At 40.3% G+C, this 24,489-nt stretch overlaps 1 protein-coding gene across 2 annotated transcripts in view; it reads right to left on the bottom strand.

Moving 5' to 3' along the window:
• LOC140238144 (uncharacterized) overlaps positions 1-16,038 on the bottom strand; it is an 83,225-nt gene extending 67,187 nt beyond the window's left edge. For both annotated transcript variants that reach the window (XM_072318083.1, XM_072318082.1), the window contains exons 1-10: positions 15,729-16,038; positions 13,947-14,108; positions 13,262-13,417; positions 12,550-12,749; positions 11,804-12,026; positions 10,698-11,129; positions 9,967-10,229; positions 9,306-9,513; positions 3,904-4,144; positions 3,313-3,494 (exon numbers count right to left, since the gene is read on the bottom strand). In XM_072318083.1, the coding sequence (XP_072174184.1) occupies positions 3,313-3,494; positions 3,904-4,144; positions 9,306-9,513; positions 9,967-10,229; positions 10,698-11,129; positions 11,804-12,026; positions 12,550-12,749; positions 13,262-13,417; positions 13,947-14,019 (1,978 nt within the window). In that variant the 5' untranslated portion in view covers positions 14,020-14,108; positions 15,729-16,038. The remainder of the gene's footprint in view (positions 1-3,312; positions 3,495-3,903; positions 4,145-9,305; positions 9,514-9,966; positions 10,230-10,697; positions 11,130-11,803; positions 12,027-12,549; positions 12,750-13,261; positions 13,418-13,946; positions 14,109-15,728) is intronic.
• Positions 16,039-24,489: the final 8,451 nt, after the last annotated feature.

Genomic DNA, 24,489 nt, shown 5'->3' with positions numbered 1-24,489 from the left:
CCAAGTCTCCAAAGACCCTCCCCATGTATGTAATCAGTCCTCGGGGACGGAGTTATCCATGCTTGAAGAGTGACATCACTGGCACTGTTCTGATCGGGTTGAACATTCCAGCGAAAATTGCTGAGTCTGGCTACTTTGAGAATTGGCGAACGGGTCGGTTGAGGATTGGGGCGTGGGCGAGGATTGGGGCGAGGTCTTGGGCCTGGAGTTTCACCAGGAGGTGGTCTTGTTTGATCTGAGTGTAGAAGCAAACTGTTAAGATATCATCACTGGAACCCTTATTGTCCCATAGCTCGCCAATAATCATTCACAAGGCTATACACACCTGGCGTTAGTCATTGGTACTCCTTTTTAGCAAAAAATCTTCATTAAGAAATCTTATACTTTGTAGAAATAAGAAACCCCACTTTGTCATCCCCCTTACCCTGACTATACATTGTTAGTCACTCTAACCACCATCTGGTTGATATTTTACTTCATAGTATTATATTCATAGTACTATACGATTTGATGTATAAGCTTGTTGTGTATATGCGTGCAATCTTCTATCTCACTTAAAGTCATCCATAACGTTTCCTTCTTTTTGTAAATTTGTTTTCAGTTGGCCCTCAAGGAGTTAAGCGAATCAAGTGATATGAAACCGACACGTTCTGGAAGGAGCACGAGAAGGAACTTTATTTAACAAGAGGAATAGGAGGAGTACAGACAAGGGAAGAGGGGAGGAGCTGGTATGGGAGCCATGATTGTTTGGAGGTTGGGTGGTTTTTTTTTTGGGGGGGGGGGTGGGGAGAGAATGGGGAAAGTATAATGGTGAGTGGATGCTGTTCGATTGGACAGAAGAAGAAACGACCACAGATGAAGGATACAGAGCTTGGGGACTTACAGGCAAATTCACAAACGAGGGAACGATTAGCACAGAGACATTACACTGGAAGCATCACTGACAGCCACATTGACTGACCTGTAGTGCACCTATATAATTTACAGTCCACGAAGTGATTGTTAGCGATGGGAAGGTTGAAGTTTGGTCGTGGTCTGTCTCCCTTTGCGAACTCGAGGCACAAATATCGGGAGTTTCCGCAGCCGACCTCCCTCAAATCAATGTGGGTGTTGAGGTCGAAGCGGAGCGGTGACGATGCGGTCAGATCTCTGGCTGCCTCGTACTCGTTGAGAACCTGTCTAACGTAGTTTTGACGAACACCGCTTCCGTCGCGACTGGCGGCGGAGAAGAGCCCCACACGCCACATGCCGGTCCCGTGGATGTACTCCGTTGTCGGCTCGGGCATGACGATTAACTGAAGACGGGCCTCGTTCTGACCGGCTATGGGCGTCAGCATCCACTGCATGCTTGAAATCCGGGCCGTCGGCAGGTTAGGAACACTCCCGCTGTTGTCTGCTTGCCGAGAACAGAGCTTAGTCAGTCAATAAAAGAGGCAACTATCGTGCGCATGCAAACGTTCTCTATCATCACGTGGGGCATTCGCATCTACTGCTCGGTGCGCCTTCCGGTCAACGTGCTTGTTATCAGTGCATGGTGGGAATGCAACATGCTGCAAATTCTAAAACGTTCTCTAAGTCACACGTAATTCATGTAGGATGCATCCAAGCTCCGATGATGTGCCAAGGGATTGCAATAATGCGGGAACACGACATCGAGACAGGTCTTCACGAACAGAGTTGTCTTCATACAACATTCAAAAAGCATATCCCGAGGCCTGTGACACATGTCTAAGTTGAAAGTGCCATGCGTAACACGCTTAGACTACTTAGAAAAACAAACAAGCAACAAAACACGAGACGCACAAAAAGTGGCAAGTCGCAGTAAGATAATATGAATACACCCGTTTGATGTTTTAAGTGTAAATTACATATCTCCGTCACATTCCCTTAAAAAATATATACCACCGAAATATCTCTGATTGGAAGCTGCAGTTTTATCTTGTGAAAATGACCTGAGACGTCATAATTTGGATGATGTTCGTTATTCCGAAGATGATTCCGAATCACACAAATTTTGTAAACATAGATGATCGTCAGTTCGAGCATTTGTACCGCTATCTACTACGAAGGTTCGTTATTTCGAAAATGATGGATTATAACCTTATCCCGAACATTCGTCAATCCGAACAAGGGGGTACCTTTTTCCGAAGGTTCGTTAATCCGAATATGAAAAGTGCGTTCCACCAAACCTTTGGAATAACGAATCGTATATCATTTTAATCTCATATCATTTTTTTTTTACAACGAACCTTTCGAAATAGTCAACATCATTTTATTTTCGGAATTACGAACCTTCGGAATAACGAACTGTAACCACAAATCTTAAGCAGCTCTGGGTTAACGCGAGGACGTAACACGTCCAAGAGGAGAACAACTTCCAGTCATCACAATAAAAATGCAGGAAAAATACATGCAGAAAAAAAAGAACCTCACAGAGGAATGCCATGCTTCATTCATAGCCATCATCATCATCTGCTACTAGCTGGAGACGAGCTATCTAATTGGCCGTGTCTCACGCACGTGTCACTATTCTGGCAAACTGTCGTATAAGAACGTGATGCTACGGAATCGTGCAAAACATTCGGTCCTCATGCACGTCATAGGATACATAAGAATAATGATCATCTGTATAAAGCACAGGAAATACAAGATTGACAGAAAATAAAACTGATTTTAAAATAACAATAATAATAATAATAATTAGCCAGGCATGTACAGATAATTATGAATAATAACGTTTGCGATATAACCTGAACTGTGAGGCTTATATAATTGATTCAGAGATCAAAATATGGATTTGAAATTACAGATGTGAATTTTGTGGGTTTCCTTTGATTACTACACAGTCATTTCACGATGGCATATTCTAAAGTAGCTCTCTTTGAAACAGCTCTCTTTTTTTTTTTTTTTAGAGAGAGAGAGAGAGAGAGCAACTGAATGATATAATATTTTTTACATAATAGTGTAAACGAAGGATATCGTAAATATTACCTACGTTAGCCTTCACGTGTTCACAACGTCATTATGTGCCCGTCCCATTCGGTTGTCTCCTCTCTGATAAATTGACCTTAGACCGGCTTCTCGGGTTACACAAAGCTTACGATGGCCCTAATTAAGAAAACTACGATTGTGTGTGGTTGTGGTATATGAACAGAAAATAAGTTTCTGTTTTGTGTCATCCAGGGGAGCGAATCTCTATATGATTACTTACATGAAAGAAATGTTGAACAAGCGGGAAAATTAATTTCACGGTAAGCAGGAGTCTCGGTAATTATTTATTTTGCTCAAATTTCAGATTTTCTTCGTTCTTACCTGGGCAGGTGTATACCGAACACATTGACACCACGCCTCCCTGGTGGGCTAGGCTGAATGACACGGAGGCAGCATCGTTCTTGGCAAACTCAATGCAGAAGTATGGATGCCTGTTTCGGATAACACAAATCTCTCGGAGATCGAACTTCGTTTCCGCTTCGAGCACCAGCTGATCCCTGGGACTAAAATATTTAAAAGAGACAAAACGAAAGAAATTTGAATGTTGGACAAATAAATGGACACATAAAAACATGCGTCGCATGAAGCTAAGCACATAAATGTATTCTACGTATAAAATACCATTAAGCTTTCACATGCAGTCAGTAATCTAGAATATTCAGATGCCGTTCTCAACCGGTATCTATCCACCTTGATCAAGCTGACTTTTGTGACTACATCGATTTGAGCTATGTATGTATTTCCGTGACCACACACGCAAACACACGCACGCACACGCACACAAATAAAAAAGGTTGGAAATCAAAAGAAACGGGCATACGAACTGACCATAACAATGATTATCCCCAATGAAAGTACTGATTAAGAACCCGGCCTTTTGAAAAAGAAAAATAGTGGTTTTTCAGCTCGTACTTGTGAGGTGTCTGCATGGCCGTAGCATCCAGAATGTTCCTCTGATAGGCGTATTTTGGTCCGTTGCCGTACTGGTCGTCCGAGGCGTAGACGCCCAATCTCCAGAGGTTCCTGCCGCGAACGCTGTCCGAGCCGGTGTCGGGCGTGAGCGTCATACTGACGCGCATGTCGCTCAGGCCGTTGGGATTGTACTTGATCCTGTGCCAATTCACGCTCGCATTCTGGAAGAGAACAGTTGGGCCTTGCTGGGCCGAGGATGCTTACATTGAAATTTTTGATTAATTAAGGGTTAAATAAACAGAAGCAGCATGATGGCACTTGAAAAGAAAAGTTGGATACCAACCGTAAACGCTGTCGAGAAAAGATATTTTAGTGGTAAGAAAATCCATTTGGATCTCCAGTTCCCAGATAGTACAACAGACATCGAAACATCAGCACGTCATGCACCAAAATTTCTATTCAAAATAATGAACATACACAGAGGTGTATGGGAACCATACACACGAAACAGCAGTAATTCATGGGGCAGACCAAACAGCAAGCTTCCTCACGCACGGACATCGAAACACACACACACACACACACACACACACACACACTTTGATTCATCAGTCAACAGTCGGAAAGAAAGGGGGAAGGAATACAGGGTGCAGGGTAGAAACAAAAACTCTCGGCAAAATAGAAGAGGAAAACGGTAGGTCCTGTGTCCATTTTACTAGAACAAGTTTTCAAGTGGATAGAGGTTGCCCTTGTGATACTAATCAAGCCTTACTTGGGTGACCCATTTTAATGCAATATGATAATAGGGTCACAATTTGGGGTTAATTGGGGTCAAAGTCTGAAATGCTCCGATTGTTCTAAAACATGATATGTCAAATTACTCGTCTTCAATAAATCTGAATGACAAAAATATAGATATTGATTACAGCATACCTGACTCATTCTTAAATCACACAGAATAGGAATGTGAGCATTCATTGTAATAACAGGGTTTTTTTTGTTGTTGTTGTTGTTGATATTTTGTTCTTTTACTCGACGGAGAAAACAGTGCAACTTTCAAAAGGTCAAATCTTCATAATGAAATTTTGTCTACTTGCTGTAGATTACGCCTCCTAACATATCTCTGATTGCCATAGAAAGCATTAATAACTGATGCTGGCTGTATCTGTAGTTGACTACCCCAGATACATTGTTTAGAATTCTCTTAGCACTTCTAAAAGTCTGAAATATAAACACTTTCCGGGTTGTAACTTCTTTTATGTTTGAGCACTGCGGTTATCTATTGCCTCTGGCATTTCAAAAAACCCGATCACTCTAAATAATCGACCTCCCTTTGGTTGAAATCAAAGCTTATCTTCGATGTATTGAGATATTTCTTTCTTTCTGCAACTTTCTTTGCAATAACTCAAGACAAACAGCCCCTATCACCCCCATATTTTGTACGTGTTTAGTTCATGTCACGTACATTATTACGTAAAATAACAACTACTTGATCGGACACCATCTTGGGTATGTAAATTAGGGTCAAAGGTCATAAATGTTTCATCCTGTATCTTGGTGAAAACATGTCCTATCTTTCCCATATTTTGCACATGCAAAGACCATGTTACAAGAATCATTTCACAAAATAACCACTTTTTGCTCAGATGCCATCTTGTCTGTGCAAAGTGGGGTCAAAGGTCATATGTACTTCTTTCTCTATCTTCGTTATGACGTGTTATCTCTATGGGAGGGAATTTTTTTCTAGATGTGAAAATTGACATGATTGTCTTTATCGAGCACTAGGTCACTTACCCTTCGGTAAATTTCTCCCAGATTGTAATATGTTGTAGATGAGACTTTGCGCTATCGTTAGTGTGTCCTCCGTTTTTTCATACGACGTCGAAATCACGTCGCAAAACTTGGCTAAAATTAAAGTTTAGCTTCGATGTATTTTCATATTTCTTTCTTTTTGCAACTTTCTTTGCAATAACTCAAGAAAAACAGGCCCTATCAGCCCCATATTTTGCACATGTTTAGTTCATGTCACGTACATTATTTCATAAAATAACAACTACTTGATCGGACACCATCTTGGGTAGGTAAATTAGGGTCAAAGGTCACAAATGTTTCATCCTTTATTTTGGTGAATACATGTCCTATCTTTCCCATATTTTGCACACGCAAAGACCTTGTCACAAGAAACATTTTACAAAATAACCACTTTTTGCTCAGATGCCATCTTTGCTGTGCAAAGCGGGGTCAAAAGTCAAATATACTTCATTCTGTATCTTCGTTAGTGTATACGGAATTCGGTACAAAGATGGCAGGTCTGACTGCCTTTTCTAAATGAGAATCCAAAAATCACACGGCCAATGTCCTCTAAACACAGATGAAACAGGTATATATAATTATGGTCATGCCTTTTGGAATCAGGACTCAAATCACCGATTTCAAAATAGATCGCATCACCTAATTTGTCAGTGTTGACAAATTCCAAGTCTAGTTTTTCTTAAAGCTGTTACGGAACACAACTTATTCAGTTCATACTTATTATAACCAATTGAATCCTTTTAGACTAATATTCATTACTATGTATGAATGTATGTATGTATGTATGTATGCAAACATGCAAGCGTGTTGGTCGTAACATTTGCCACAACGTAACTATGTGTCACATTCATAGTGCGTTGACGATGTACAGAGCATGTACGCCATAAGCGCTCTTGTCTCAGGCATAATGCACTCCTTTATTCTTACACTATAATACTAGTACAATGTTTTCGTCTTCATAATATGCTTTACTCTCAATATCCCCATGCATACAAACAAACACATACACTCACACATACACACGCACGCAAACACACAAAACAACGTGGAATGTAATTCCACACCATGTTCAGTTGAACATGGTGTGGAATTTGCACGGTCAGTGGTGACTGGATCATCTATGACCGTATTATATAATGTGTATTTCTGAGACCATTATCCTCGTCAAGAATCTGCTTCTGATGATGATCGCATACACTTCTATTACACTTAGATTTGCTTAATTTGTCTGTTGAACAGCAGGTACGTGAAATGCTATTGTTTTTTTAATGCGTAAATTACACTTTAATCATTTATTTTGTATTATTAAGAAAAACAGCGCTGTACATTCTCTAGCCAGTCATTCACCCGATTACATGTATTTCCACTGTACAAATACCACTCAATAATTTTATTCAAATGCTTTCTGTGTTATTTTTGTATAAAAAAAGGAATGCTGATAGAAGATCACATTGCATCAACAATACAGTCAAGTCAAACAAAATGGTGGAAGTTTCATCGAGCTATCATCAAAATCAGAGAACATCATGTACCTCGAATGTGCCAAAACCCACTGATTTCAAGCAAAACGCACTGTTTTACCTGGTAATTGTGATGTTGTCATATACTGTTGTTTTCAGAGACCACCATCAGTAACGCGTGTGGACCGAATGCCATATTAGGTATCGTGTCAAGATTACAATATTAGTCTGAAAGCTGCTTATTGGCATACTATGTACAGAAGCCTCAAGGAAGATTAATGATATTGTATCGCTGAACCTGCTGAAGAATCAGTGCATGTACAAGCATCTTAAGGGGAGAGCGTTATGACCGACGCTGTGGTCCAAATTGACCATTCAAAAAACATTTTTGCATATTTGACGTTTCAAATGAAATCGTCTTGAATTTGACATTTCCTGTCATTGTGAGTTAAAAGGAAGTTGCACATATAGTATCTCATTATATTATATTCTTATACATTTACTTTTTTGAACATAATGTTGTTAGACAGATCAGGGCCGGCGCAGACGGGGGCCGTCTATAAGCCCCCCCCCCCCCCCTCACACACACACATACACACATTTTTGTATAATACAAAGGAATACATAGGGTTTAACCTATTGTGCCAACCACTTTTTTCCCCGGAAGTGGCACGAGAAAAATGCGGTTAAGCTTTGATTACCCTCGGAAGTTTTACCAGAAAATTTCGGTTAAGGGTTTTTTGTTTTTTTTTTTTGTTTTTTTGTTTTTTTTTTGCCTGTTTCAGCTGATGAAACCCAGAAGTGGCACCAGAAATTACGTTGAAGGCCTTTTATCTATTTATTTATTTACTTATTTATTTATTTATCTATCTATCTATCTAAATATTTTTTTTTTTTTGCTTGTCAGCTGATGAAACCCGGAAGTGCCACCACAAATATAAACTACCCCCCCCCCCCCTACACTTTTAAAAACATGGCGCCGGCCCTGCAAATTATTTGAATTTTATTTGTAGCAATCTGAGCATGTTGGATGCTGTTATGAGAAATTTGGCATTTCATTGAAACTTATATTTCCTACCGACATTTCCGGTCAATTTAAATGGTCACACAATATATCATAGCAACACATTCTTTCTTTCTTTTTTCGTTTTTGTTGTTGATAACTCGGAATTGCAGGTTGAGTACTTTGATAATTCGAGTACTTTGATGATTAATTGAGTACTTTGATAATTCGAGTACTTTGATGATTAAACAATCAAAGTATTTTCAAATTTTGACCCCAACAGACTTGACGGAATTTTGAAGACGGTTGCCACAGGTAAATCTGCTTAGTACGACATGGGAAACCTAAATTCACTCTCAAACCTTGTTTAGTTTTGGGAAAATGGTGTAAGGGATTACACGTTTTTCCTCCACTAAAAGTTGCCGAATTGTTAGACAAGACAAGTGGGGAATATGCGCTGACAACACCGGCAGATTACTGACAAGGACATTTACTTCGACTCGGACAGACGAACAAACAAACAAACAAACAGACAAAGCCACACGACGATGATCTGACATGTTATGCAGTACACACCGTGTAGGGCAGTTGGGTTGGGTGAAAGCGAAGGGTTTAGCTTCAACATGTGTTTAACTCACCGGGATTATGTTCACGCTGCTGCAATCCTTGCGTCAATACTTTGCATCAACGCTTGGAGGAGATAAATTCACATCCTCAAAGGACAAAATCACTTGAGAAGTTGTTTTTATGATATAAAAATCTTCAAAATTCTGATCTGTACACATGAAAACCTGATTAGCTACCAAGGAGTTACTCAGTATGTGATAAAAGCTAAATGCGTGTCTTTGAATAAATCCTTGAAGGTTTTACATATCCAGAAAGGTGAAATTGTGTTCTTGTTTGTGTGCGTCTTGACATATATTTATACCTACATAGATAACAGAGAAACGTCTGTCTGGCACACATGAAGATCGTGCCCTAAAAAGAGTTCCATTAAATCGACCTCATGACAGCATAAATCCCGCCTCATCCATTTTCCCTCACAAACTGACAAACATCTGACAGTACTCAAATCAAAATGGTTATTGATCCAAGATTATTTTGACTACAGTCCGTTGTATACTCACTAGAAGGTATGGTAGGGGGAGGAATATCTGGCTGGCACCCTATCCTTCGGCACGACACCGCCTCATCGTTACGCAACGGCAGCTCAAAATCTGGCTCCGGGGAATCCCCTTTGGTAAACACAATGCAGATGTAGCCGTATTCAGACTCTGGACATCCCATACCCGTCACGTCGAGAGTGGTATCAATGCTGTTATACACCAGTGGCACCTAAAGTAAGAAATTAGGTGGAGTTGTGTTGTGAGTTTTCTTCCGTTAGTCTCCCTCTACGAAATGGAAAAGTGGATTTATCGATAACTTCGCCTCGTCCTGAGGATATGAGGGCTTCGAAAGTAGGATACTACATTTTGCTGTAACACAGTAACAATCGCCTCTGAATTGGACGCACGTGCTCTGCTACTTAAAAGGTTTTGAGAGAAAAGTATATATCCGAAAATTGCAGATTGAGTTTTGGTTTCACTATCTTTACAATGATCCATGTAATGTGAGTGCGTTTCCTTTGAATTTTAGCTCAAAGCATAAAGTAATTTTGAGCAATGGTTAACAAGTAAAATCTAGACAGAAAATAATACAGAAATTCGTTTTTCGTGTTCATTTTCTCATCAGTTGTCTGTCTATCATTCATTGCAAGTGCTGTTGAGTGAGAAAGAAAATGAATCGTGCCTGAGGCGAGATGGGGACGGATGCCTGACTGTCGCTAAGAATTTGTTCTCGGTACTGGCCCCGGGTCCCACTCCCGTCACTGTTTGCGCTAGTAAAGAGGCCAAGCCTCCAAAGACCTTCCCCGTCGGCCGAGGCGGACCCGTTTGTTGTCGTAACTTGGGCACTGATCGAAATGTCGCTGGCGCTACCTATGCGACGGGTTAGCAGCGCCACGTTCCAGTTCAGTGACGCGAGGCGTACCACAGGCAACCGGGTTGGCTCCTCTGATTGGATAACACAAAAGAGAGCAATGTAATATACAAGACATTTCAAAGACCTGATATTATATTAGCACTAAATTTGACCACACATATCTATTCAACTATATTAACACCAGCAGTGCCGTCTGTGATTTGATTGGACAATAGAGTATAACTGGCGCAAAGATGTACATGTTTTAAGGATAACAATATTGGTGGTTACAGCTCTTAAAGTTCTGCAGTAATTGCGTGCATATGAACTTTGTCATAGATGAGATACACGTTCATTTCGCAACTATTAATCTTAACAACCCCTGTCTGCAAGAGTTTGTTTGGGAAACGTTCGTTGGTCCACGTCTTCATTGCTTTTTTAAAGAAAACTCGTGAAGAAAATTTCCAAACGTCGCATGTATTATAAGTGATGTATACATAATATTCATTTGCTTAGGGCATCACACTTGGGTCTTCTGCAACAAAAGTTTAGACCTGTACCTGGACAGGTCACCCTTTGGCACATTATGACCGGTCTCTGCTCATCGTTGTGGAAGACAAAGTCGGGCTGGGCACTGTCCCCTTTCGCGATCTCCAGGCACAGGTGTTTGTAAACGGAGCAGCCAAGAGCCGAGACGTCAAACTGTGTGGGAAGAGGCGGGAATGCCAGCTTTGTATTCGGTCCCGCAGGCTGCGAAGCTTGGGTTGGGTTGAGCACCTGACGCACGTAGTTGAAGCGTTCGTTGGAGCTGCCATCAGCCGACGGACTGCCAAAGAGTCCCACGCGCCACAAGTCTCTGCCGCTCACCTCGTCGCTGCCCGGAATGAAGGTGATAACGACATTGAGCTCGATGTCGCTAGGAGCGCCGCGACGACCTCTTACCAAAGTTATTCCCCACGACACGGGACCGATTGCGATGCGATTGAGGGTGGCTGGCAACAGGATATTGAAGGGATAAACGGGAGACAATAAAAGATTGTTATGAATGTTATGATTTTGCTCTCTCTCCCTAAGTCTCAAAATAGCTTTACGAACACTGGTGAGTTGAGTCTGTTTCCTGTCAAACGTACTGGAACCAACTTCACAAGCTTAGATTACATAATTGCAAGGGTATTATTACTGTTACTCATAATCATGTAAGGAACATAAAAATAATATACTTCGAACGTATCGAATTAAAACTCTATTTTCTTCATTCTTCATTCCTTCTTACTTTTGTATCAATTAGTTAGATCGCAGGTCACACAAGAGCGAAGACCACCCTTTCTACAACGTCCAAAGCCTCTCAGGTTGTAAAAAAGGTTTTGAGATGACGTAAAATGGTTCGCAGTATTCTGCAACCGAATTAGGTAGGATAGAGGTTTTCGATGCTTCTTCGAACACGACCAGATTGGTTTCCATTAACTCTCTTTCGGTTCCCGCAGGTCAGCGACCAGTCCTCATCTATACTTGTGACCGGGGCCAAATGACTGAATGATACGGAACTTCTGCTGGTGCAAGCTTCATTTTTATCTATCTTTGTGAGTAAATAGATAAATAAATAAATAAATAAACATGAAAAGAAGAGATAATATATAGAAAGGGCTCATGAAAAGGGCAAGCTTACCTAGTGGATCACACGGCGCCACACGACAGCTTGTGAACACGTCTTTCCCGGAGTTCGTTTGGAAGGGAAAGTACGGCTCTGGATTTTCGCCCCTGGTGAACTCGACGCACATGTAGCCAAACTCGTTGCAGCCAAGCGCAGTGATCTCAAACGGAAACCGCCCTTGGATGGGCAGGGGGAGTCCCGCCACCAAGGTTTGGCCAGAACCAGCTTCGTCCAAGATCTAGGAGTGCATTGGTGAGGAGAAAAGACGGAAGAGCACTGTAGCATAGTGGATAAGACTCGTTACTATTACTCGAAGGACCCGAGTTCGAATCCCGTCGAGAGCCTACGTCCTCGGACTTGGTATCTTCACCAATCGCGTTCTTCTCAACTGAGGTGTGTTAATGGGTACGTTAATGATAAGGGCGGGGTCCTCTGGTATTTATGGTAGCGGCAATCACTCTGATTGTTATTATTATCATTATTGTTATTATTGTTATTGTCAGTTGCCTGGAACTTGCACAGGAATAAACACATCGTTAAGAAATCAAGAAAACTGCTCGGCTGTTCAGATTATTTAACGACCCAACTCTGAAATAGGCTGTTTCAGCATTTTATTTTTCTTCAGCAAAGATGAGCAATGTAAGATGGCACTGTGATCTCTTCACACCACCTTCTTCTATTCTTCCAACAATCGATATCCACATGTGGTGTGGTTATGACCCATGCGTCACGGGTGTTCTATCAAATCCTCAAACACATACTTGGGGTATGTATCCAAATTTTGGTCCCGTGCCGTTGACGTTGGTGCTCCCGAATACGCCCATCCGCCAAAGATTGCTGCCTGCGATGCTCTCACTGGTCTCGTTAGCAAAGAGGAAGGCCTCTATCGTCACCTCTGGCACCTCCCCGGGCTCTGCGCTCGCCGCACGTGCCGACCAAAATATGCTCTCTATTATCACTCCTAAAGCAAACAAACAAAAAATGTTCAAACAAAATGACTTAATCTGCTGTAGGTGGCGTACAAGCACAAAATCAATTTACATATAACTTATGTGCTTGACGGTCAGTCAACATTATCTCCTTTTCACCTTTCAAATTATTACTATCACCATCATTATTTATGTACAGAAGATGACCATCATCATAATTTTCAATACATTATTCTTTTATGAATGTTAAGATTTGCAAACAAAGATACAATCGTCAATACATTGCTTTTTTTTACATATGTAAAGATTTAAAAGCAATCAATATATCATGATTTTTACAAAAGATTAATGTTAAGATTTAACGGACACATTGTGTATTTCCTTACCGTCTTCATAAGCCACATTTAATTTTCATCACGGGAACGTAAAAGTGATGAAGTTTGATCGTTAGGATTTAATGACAACGGGCTGTTACACAACGCCAAAAAACAATGTAACAAAGCAAAAACAAAAACAAAAACCTCTGTAAGTGTTTAAAGTTTACCTGTTCTACATTCTCCAAAGTATTCGACTTCCACGCTCGCCTGACTGCATCTCACCACGTTCTCCAGTTCGCATGAACTGGCGTATGTAATGCCATCCGTTCCACAAACGGGTTCTCCGTCCTCGGAACACGCTTGGTGACATGAGGTGTCGAAGTCTGTACGGTGCGTGACGTTTATATAGGGGTGTGACAGTGGATATTGATAATGTTTGTAAACTCCTACGAAAGTAAACACGGCATAGCCTCTGTCTTCACGTAGCAATGGACACTTGGGTTCAAAGAAGTGATGAATTTTCCCTAATTCTGTATGAAATTACTTCAAAACAATTCAGAAAAGAAGTAAGAGCTTGTTGACGGATATTGTGGGGTTATGCAACTGATATTATGGATGTCTATATCTCTACAATGGTCAATTCTCGTAAATCATTCATCAACTGCAGTTTCTTCAAAATTGTGTTTTTGTTTCGTTGTTCTCTTTTAGTGTAAAGTTAAAGGACACTTATAAATACTAAAGGTCTAAAAAGTTCTAAATATATACCGTATGATGAGTCGTTTACAGTTCAGTGACACTATAACACTACATCAGCAGGGGTCATTACATTCTTTTTCTCACGTCTGCTTGAACTTGTAAATCCCATTCCTACCCCTCCCCCACCCCCTGCAAAGGGTCTATTTCGTCACGTACCGGTTCCATCGTTACCATAACAGGGTATCTGCGTGCACAGAACGGCCGTGCCCGTGAACGAGCGGATGATCATGTTAAAATGCGGGCGCGGATTGTCCCCCTGGGAGAACTCGACGCAGAAGTAGTTGAAATCGCTGCATCCTACCTGAAATAACAAGAGGGCTGGTGTTTGGCGTTGCCATGGATACGAACATAAACAGACTGGAAGAGGAGAGGGTGACACGGTGAGGAAAGGGTGGGGGAGGGTTATGAGAACGAACGATGTCAGTAAGTCGATTGATGAAGTGTACACCAAATTGTAATCAATTCACACTTTGAATGTTAAAATTCCTTGACTTATTTGTGGCCATTTGGTGACTGATTGATATTTCAACCGTTGTTTGATTGATTAAAGTGTACTTTGAACACGAAGTTGAATTTCATCTCAATTGCTGTGTAATTTCACATTATATTCCTGTCTACTATCATACACTCACGTGAAGTCCTGATCAAACTATAAGGACAATCAAAGAAACATTTGAATACAAATCGACAGCAGTAGGCCTATATATACAATATTGACACAAAGTTGTCAAACCAAAGGGAAAATGCAAAAAAAAAGGCATATCCGCAACACGGCGTTTGGTATCATTCAGTCATGTGCGATTCGGTCCAATAAGTTATTGGACTTACTGCCAAGAAAGAAGTGTACAGAGAAATTGCATCACAGAAGTTACCAAATAGCCATAGTCACTTATGAGGTAAGAGATAAATCTTTTCTCACAAACGTCCATCATACATACAATAAACACAGTGCGTCCGTCCGTCTCGGACACAGAAGGCAAGATATACACTATATGAGTAACTTAAATCAGGCTGATTCGAGGAGATGAGACGATGAGAAAACTGATATATCATTACTCATTGTAAAAAAAAAGTGTTTGTTTTAAAGGTAGGGAATCCCATTTGCATGCCTCAAATGAAGAGTTGTATAAATACAGTGGTATGTTGAAGAGAGTATCATTTTAGAAACTCCCATAAAGTATTGAAAGTGGAAGGTAACATTTAGTACATTTTTATTGACCGTTAGATTTTGAATTGAATTTTTTTCGGGGCTCACCGTAAATTCCAGTACACTACTAGGCTACCTTTGCAGACCCATGCACTGCATGTGTGTCCATCATGTATATTTTGTGAAGAAAGTTCATGAAAACTTACAAACATTTCTATATACATTCTTGCCACACACTTTATATGTTATTACATCAGCTCTTATACTTTTAGATTTGTGTTTATAGATAAAAAAAAATACAGAAGACTGCAACAAAAAGGCTAAAGTGTGGCTGACACACAGAACTACTTAGTAGTTGAGTTTTGTGCATTATTCAAATTGTAGATAACTGTTGACTTCCAAATTTCTCAGCAGTGGCCTAAACAAGTCCCCTGAGGTTCATATTTAATGTTTTGCTGCATTTTGGGAGGTCTGTAAAAGGTATCCCCTACCTTTAAAGGAGTTGACGGACAAACATTTTGTGATAGAGAGAAGAATGTCATAACTAACATTTGGCTAAATTACTAGACAATTAAGTCATTTCAAGCTGTTTGATTTCAGTGCTACTATAAGTAACTGATAAGAAGATCACAGTTTATTTCACTTTCAGTTGTTGTTGCTGTTGTTGTTGTTGTTGTTGTTGTTGTTGTTGTTGTTGTTGTTGTTGTTGGTGGTGGTGGTGGTGGTGGTGGTGGTGGTGGTAGTGGTGGTGGTGGTGGTTGTGATGGTGGTGGGGTGCATGGGGGGTATACCTCATTCAGGTCATACTGGGTTCGTAAATCAGTGAAGACGTACGGTCTCCCAGCGCGGATCTTGCGGGACGCGTCAGCCTCACCCAGGAGCTGGTACACATAGGGGCCCATCCGATCTCCGAAGCCATCCTCGAACTGGCTCCGAAAGAGTCCTATCTTCCAGAGGCCCCGGCCGGAGATGCTATCCCCCTCCGCCGACGTTTGCAGGGAGACGTTGATGGAGATGTTCGGGCGAAAGTGACCGAGGTGTTCACTTGCATGCACGTCCCAGCTGAAGCGCTCCAGAATAACATTGCGGAGTGCTCGTGGGCTCCGTCGGAGACCGACTTCTGCATTGTGTGACGTGGCAGCGGAGATACATGAAATGAGTGTTTCGGTTTTATACTCATGAGAAATGATTTCTTTTATAGTCCTGATCTGATCTCGTGGCTTAAGTGCGAGTGAGCATCGGCTATATTATATCAGTGACGTTCCAATTGTGGATGAATGAATTTATGGTAAATTTGCCAAATTAATGGATGATGGTTAAAATATACAATTAGTTTCAATAGCCCTACATTGATAATGCACGAAGTGACTTTATGAAATATGATATTTTCTGAGTACATATTATATCATGACGAATTTAAATATCATGCAAAACAGAAAGAATGATGACTGATGCAACAGGTAAGGTAAGCGATCTATACACGGAAAAGTGCTTACCTGTTATTTTTTTTTTCTCAGTCGGCGGCCCATTGTTGTTTTTCTTTACAAGTAGCAAGTGCACAGCAAGAGGTGCATCGTCATACAAACACAGCACTACTCGACGCAATACATAATTCATGACCGACCGTGTGTAGTGGAATCTTCCAGTGGTATCATTATACTGGCTTCACTCTCAGCACCCTCTCTCGCTCCAGCCATTCGATGTTGAGATTTCGCACGTGGAAGTAATTGATGCACAATGCCATCAAACGGGCGACAATTATTGCTGGATCCCACGGGCAATGGTTGCAGTCAAGGTTGATGATGCAAAGACGAAATGATCCAATGATACATGCATGTACAGACACCCCTCACCCATCGCAGCCACATACACACAGGCAGAAACACACACACACACACACAACGGGGTAAAACGAGTGGGCAAAACAGATACCCACTCAACTTACCCAAGGCTCAATCATGGAGAGACAAGGTTCAATCGAATTTCAGCTGCCGCCGTTATGGCTGACCTTTCTCCATGGCCTTCTGACGAACGGGAAAAGAAAATCTTATTTTTTCCCTCTTGGGGCACTTTTTCTTAACATTTCCTTCTCTTTATGTCAACATTTACTACGTCACTAACACTCGTTGAGTTAGGATGTCAACGTCGGCAATGTACGAAACTCTACTAAATCCCAATCCAAAGCCTATTTCTTTAGTTACCCTTGACAAATTTATGGTATTATTCCTGCAAATTTCCGAATTCTCCGACAGCTGGAGGGAAAATTCTGTTGAGACTCTCCACATTAAAGTCCCGAGAAATACAACCATGAAAATTCGTTAATGTCAGGCTAATAGTCTTCTTTAATACTTCCCTTCTGACCTTTCAAATACGCAGATGACATGTTGACATACTGATGTTAATATCATGTTCATTATCATCATAATCGTAAACCTTTCCCGTCAGCTATACTCTTCTTGGATTCAAGAAACATCTTTTTTTGTTCAAAGATATTTTGTTTCATTTCTCTTGGTACTTTACCTTTTCCCCCGATCCTGATTTCTTCTTTCCTTTCTCAAATTTGTGTTCTTTTATTTTCTTGTTCTCCTTCTCTAGTTTTCTCCCAAGATGGCGATTTCTTATCGATATCAGGTATTCTAGTCCAATCTTTCTTCTTCTTTTATTATCTTTATTTTAGGTTCAAAGGGGAGACATTTTGCTATCATACTTTGAGTACTTTACGGACTCGGAACCACGCATGCGCAATGATATATTTTGATCCCTTGTGACAACATGTCTTGAATTTCCAAATCTAACTTGATTTTCATGTGTCTATCGTCATCTCATCTCATATTTCTTTTCTGCTCATTCGGTTTGCTCCAAATCTAAATAAAATTTAAAACAAATCATAAGAGGATAACATGTTGTGGTGTCATATTTATTTTTTGGGAGGAGAAAGAACAAAGGGAAACCAGCACAAAACCAGGTTCGAAAATACTTAGGGCCTATTCCTTGGGAAGTGGGGTAAAGTTAAACCAGCTTATTTGCCCCTTGGTGTTGTCATCGTTCGTTCTGTGGTTGTTTATCTTTTCTTTGTGTGGGTGTGAGTACGTGCCTCCAAGGAGCGAGGTAACATCTGTCTTGCGTGGAACGTGTGGAAGAACAAACCACCTTGAACAGAAATTGGCCATCTGTCTCCCTCCTGGTCCCTGATTGCATCCCCTCCACGCCATTCCACCTATAGCTGCTATTTTAGTTCAGTTGATGTGATCAGCAATTTGTTGCCAATTTAAAATACGTCAAAATCTGCAATTGGTGAAATTAAATGAGAGTCATGAGCTCTGTATCTTGCTTTCTTCCTCCTTTTTTCATGTCTTTTTCTTTCTTTCATATATTTTCTTCTATTGTTCTTCCGTTCTTTCTGGTGTTGTTTTTGCATTTTTGTTCTTTTTTCCTTTCATTTTTCTTATCTTCTTATAGTTATTATCTTAATCGAAGGTATCTCTACTTTTTCCTGGTCGTCGTTGTCTTGTATATATTCTTTTACCCCCCCCCCCCCCCTTTTCACATTTCTCTGCATGTCCGTCTGTCTGCCTGCCTGTCTGTCTGTCTGTTTGTCTGTCTGTCTGCCCGTCTTTCTCTCTGTGAGTCTCTGCTTACTCAGACAATGATGCGTTTTCTGAGCATCAGCTCGATCGTCGCGCGCTGCAGCTCTAGCCTCCTGGGGTTACAGACACAGAATTCTGCAGGTGGGAAGGTCAAAGCCGGCAATATCTTTCCCCGCAACTGCTGCCAGGCGGGCGGCGCTCCGCCCACACCTGGCCAAGCCGCAGAAGGTGCACGTTGTAGGTCAAGTTTTAGCATGACCCGTGAAATAGGAGGAAGGTACCACGAGCGATGCGATTTTTCTTCCCCAGTGTGCCCCTCTCCAAGGTGTCTTACTCTCGCTCTCCCCCTCAGGTGTCTGTACGGCGATTTGATATGACATTGGCATTCATAATCTGAGTTTTAAACGACCTTTTGTGTGAAGAGGAGAGAACTTTTTTCATGTGGGGAAAATTGTGTCTTTTCCCATAATGATAATAACGATTTGCTCTCTGTTTGTTTCGCTTTTTTAGTACTGCGACAGCTGTATAGTTGAACGAAGGTGACATCATAGGAATAACACACTAGGAAAGTGATGTGAAAAAGCAAACGAAAAATATCTTCACAGATTTGAATGATATAAGAGATATAATTATCTTGAATGACAGTCTATGAATCTACTAGTTATCAGCTTGAAAAAAAAAGGAGAAGATATTATATATATATATATATATATATATATATATATATATATATATATATTGTCACTACAGCTGTGTGTAGTGAGATATAACTTCGATGTTTTATATTATGTAACAAGTCAAGTCTAACCTTGTGTGAAACAGGTCTGAATTGACTAGGCTATACAAGAACCCCAATGTCAAGATAAGCCCCCTCTCCTTCCGGAGTTAACGTAAACATTACATAAAGACCCCTTTGTTTCATCCCAAGTTTAAGAAGTGGTCAGTGTTTGGAAGTAGCCCCCCTGTGTTACAGTGTATAGAAAGTTCAGTACAGCCAAGGACTCTGTGAAGTGCAGTTGTGTCCAGAACAAGAAGGCAAATTCTGTGATGCCAGTAAGGCCCGAATGCGGTAAGAAACAACAATCCTTACTATGTACTTTTGTATAGTCATTGTATATATTCCATATGTGCTTTCTATGTTGTAAGAAAGTTAGTTAGATGATGCTAACGATGTAAAGATACTGACTTTAGTGGACAAAGGAGTTGTGGTTCAGGTGGATGTATGCTCCCATGAGTGCTTGTCTTTGTTTGTGTGTGAGTAGTGCATGCATATGAGTAGTGTGTGGAGATCAGGTGAATGCTGTTGCTGTGTGAATTGTAGTGTTCAAACTTTTATATGTAATTAGTATAGATGTCAGTGATTATCATGCACATGACCTAGTTAAATCCATAATCACAGATTTTAGAGTAGAACAACTCTGGGATAAATAGGCAATATTTCATATCCTCAGTCTTTTTCATGCTTGTAATACATTAGTAACATATGATAGTATATAGAGGTTACTCATTTTTGTGGTATGCGAGAGAGTTATTATAGTTACATGCATATTCTCAGTGCAGCTGTTAGATTATTAGCATTTGAGATTGACACAAGATTTTTCGTTATATAGCAATGTCAGTTGGTATGATTAAACACATTATCTGACAAACAGATACAGATAAAGCAAGTTAGTTAAATAAGTGAGAGGAATATATATATATATATATATATATATATATATACACACCAGAGTTAGTGTGTATTCAAATCCCAATGTGAACTCAAAACAGTTTGCAAGATTATATAAAAATATTTCAGTAAATTGGATTATAGTCATGAGTTATAACTATTTTTGATTAGGGTGCATGTTAATGATATTTGATAGCATATATTCACATGGTATTATAATGTTCTCTACGTAGAGTGCAGTGAAATAAGTTGTCAAAATGCTGTCTATGATAAAGCACGAAAGTTATGACACAAATATAAATTACCTGATATTGTATTTTGGTTATTATTCATGGAAATATAAAGTTAATTCTGAGATATCACGAGTGTGTATTCACAGTGATAAAGTTGACACTTACACCATGATATACGTGCAGATTTTGATATTATTGTTCTACTACATTGTTATATGAGTGTAAGCAAGTATGCATTGAGTCTGTATATTGTTTTTATTGTTACAGATTGTTATCTCAAGATCGATGACAAGTTTGGATTCAAGAATTAAACCGGATTTAGCTGTAACCTATGTTTCCAGTGTCATCTGTTGCATCTTGCGAATAACGATACAGGGCATATCACAGTGAACTGAAACTCCCCAGCAACTAGTTGTAGCTGGGGCAGCCACATATATATATATCTTATTATAGATATAATGATCTCTCTTCTTCCCTTCTCCCTCTTCCTGCTCCATTTTCTTCTCATTTTCTTCCTTTCTCTATTATAATCATATAAACAATAATTATAAATCAAATCAAATCAAATCAAATAATACAGTACTGCTCCTACTACGACTACCATTTCAATTACATGTACTTATTTTCCTTTGTTTTATGCTCTTCCTCCTCCTCCTCCTATTTTACATACGTCTTCTTCGTCTTCTTCCTTTCTAGCACTAATTCTCCTTTTATATTTTCCCCATGTCTTTCTCCGTCTGCTTGCATCTTTCTTTTCCCTTATTGTCTCTCGAGCCTACTTTCGAATACCTCATCTGTCTCCTCGCAAACTTACTTGCTGTTGGCGGTGTAAACAACACAGAGGGCGACATTTCATTTAGAATGCTTGTCCGTCGAAACTTGTTACGCAGCGGATCCGCGATTCCGCGTCGTATAAATATGACTATATTGCGACACTTGAGACATATATTGACATAATTATGATATTGAGACGACAACACATATTCCTTACCAAGTGTATATCTATGTATTGAGGTGGGAGGAATTAACATCGAGTGTAGCATAAGAGCTTGGACGGCGTGCAGGTGGAAACATTCGCTTCTCGTATGTCTCGTCATTTTATAACCAAAACGTCTGCCAAATTATCCCATGTATTTTGTAAGTTGACGGATAGACATGAAACAGGTGAAGGTCTACGATCTTGGCATATTTTTCCCCAAGGACACATCTCATGCTAAGAAACTAAAGTTAAGTACGAGGTAAGTCGAGAAGGAGGCGGCAGGAAGAGGAAATAACCCCCTACTGAGAGAGATCTCATTTCTTCCATTTTAAAGGGCAACATCACTTTACGTTTCATTTTGCTTTGATGTAATTATATCAAATTAATTCGCAAATGCTTTAGGTTGGTTGACGAGGAGTTTGAGCATGTCGCTGCGACATTCTCAAATTACTTTGCAACATTCTCAAAGGCCAGCAACATGCTGTGCAACATCCTCAAGAATTGGCAACATGCTCAAAATAAAATGTAATAAACAAGAGACCAGCGGGTCTAGCGCTCACCTGAGTATCGCAAGTTCACCTTTCACGCAGTCACTTATCTAAATTATTCACAGCTCTACTAAAATTTGTCCAGGCTTTCTCAAGTAGAAGATGAAAATGTACAATAAGGGCCCAATTTTTTTAAGATTCCTTAATTTGGGGGGATTGGGGCCCCCTGGGGCCATCTGGGTGAGGCATGGTGCCCATTTTGATAAATTGAGATCCTGACCCCCTAGGGATGCTACCTACCAAGTTTGACGAAAATCCATCGTGAGGTTTTCAGGAAGAAGATGAAAATGTACAATTCAGGCCCCCATTTGGACCTTCCCAACCCCCCCCCCCCCTGCCCCCAAGAGGGACACCCCTGGATCTGCTATGAACAAACTTGAAACTACAGTCATTAATGTACTCATGCACTCATAGTATTATCTTAGCTCTATAACTTCTGATTCTAGAGAAGATTTCAAAAGATTCCTTCATTTTTGGGGGTCTGGGCCCCCTGGCGGCCCCTGGGTGGGGCATGGTGCCCATTTTAACAAATTGAGATCCTAACCCCCTAGGGATGCTACCTGCCAAGTTTGGTGAAAATTGGTCATGGGGTTCTCAAGAAGAAGATGAAAATGTACAATTTAGGCCCCATTAGGACCCCTCCCCACCCCCCACCCCCCTCCCCTGGGTCCCAAGGGGGGCACCCCTGATTCTGCCATGAACAAACTTGAAACTACAGTCATCAATGTACTAACTCATAGTATTAACTTAGCTCTATCACTTCTGGTTCTAGAGAAGAAGATTTTTACAGATTCCTTAATTTTGGGGGGTTTGGGCCCCCCTGGGGGCCCCCTGGGTGGGGCATGGTGCCCATTTTAGCAAATTGAGTTCCTAACCCCCTAGGGATGCTACCTGCCAAGTTTGATGAAAATCGGTCTTGGGGTTTTCAAGAAGAAGATGAAAATGTAAAAAGTTTACGCACGACACACGACGCACGACGGACGCCGGACGAAGGGCGATCGCAATAGCTCACTTGAGCCTTTGGCTCAGGTGAGCTAAAAATGTGAAAAACGTGTGTTAACCTGACAAACATCAAACTACTTAGAAAATTAAAATGTGCGCAAAACATGACACAGAACATCAAACGTCGACAGCACAGTGGGAAATAAGTCGCAAAATATTGCGCGCTAACGCTCTCGTGATGTGCACTCACATACAATTTTTACATTCTAACGTTCAGAGCGTGCAACATGCTCAAATTTCACGTTGTAGACCACCCTAGAAGCTTCAGAATAATGGGGATCCAAATCTGAAAGTGATGGTATTAATTGTTCTGCATAATATTCACGACACATAAAACGAGTATCACACAATGGTAATAAGGTGAGGTGATAGCGTCACCGCCTGAAAAGATGCTTACAAATCTTCCCAAAAATTATGCATGGAATATGAAATAGATGGTTCACGAAAGAATTCCTTGCTGTGTTGTTATAACTTACATTAACATTATAATGACTTTTTTTCGGAGGTGATGCAGAGGCAGGATGATATATATACTTAATTCACGACTTCTATGGTATAACTTTTGCCGTGCAAAATTTTAATGGCAGAGTTTCAAGTTGATGACTCATCAAAAATTTCACGTATCATTTGTCTTAATAATTGTTCTGACAAATACTGTAGCACCATTTGGCGAACACAAGCGGAACTTTAAAAAGTCACAAATGTCCTACTTAATCTGTTCAATATTGATGAACATTTTACCATATTGTATCCGTCTGATTTTCTCTATTTATACAAAGTCAATTACAGCATGGTGTGGAATCGAACTTTAATTAGGGGGAATACAGCACATTAGCAAACATATTTGCAAGCATACGTTCCGTTTTGCGTATCATCTAAGTGAACATTACGAAGCTACTTCATGCAGGTTATTGATGGCCTTTTCATAGATAATTTCAGTTAGAACATGAAATCGAGGTATGATTTACACATCTCATATTTGGTGATTGTATAAGTACCAACATGCCGATAGTGGGTTGTCACATGCTGACTAATGGATATCTATTCAAAAGTTTGAGCAAACGCTGTTAAAAGTATAATCCTTCAGATACTGTTGTATAAAGAAATTGTTGTGAGTATGTGAGGAAAAATATTGCAGACAAGAAGAATATGAATTATTACAAGACCATTCCTTGCGGAATTGCTCTGAAACATGATATATAAACATGGGAATAGATATACAGAAACGAACAAGGCTCTCGAAAAATCAAATTATTAAGTTATAAATCTTACTGATATGAATGAGAAGCAGCTGCTCTTTTATCATAAGCGCGTTCGAAGAAACATAAAAAACCCACATTGACACTATGAGATATGCACGGATACAATGTATGACATAAAGCACAGTTTCGAAGCACAACGACCAAAAGCACAGCGATTAGCTAAAGGCGATGGATATGAAATGAATGACAGAACATACCTTGATAGTCATACTGGCACAATTTATTGAATTGTATAAGATTTTGACACGATATCATCTTGCCTCATATTACGG

This window comes from Diadema setosum, chromosome 14 (assembly GCF_964275005.1).
Source record: "Diadema setosum chromosome 14, eeDiaSeto1, whole genome shotgun sequence".
Classification (NCBI taxonomy): domain Eukaryota; kingdom Metazoa; phylum Echinodermata; class Echinoidea; order Diadematoida; family Diadematidae; genus Diadema; species Diadema setosum.
This window is presented reverse-complemented; position numbering and strand designations above follow the sequence as displayed.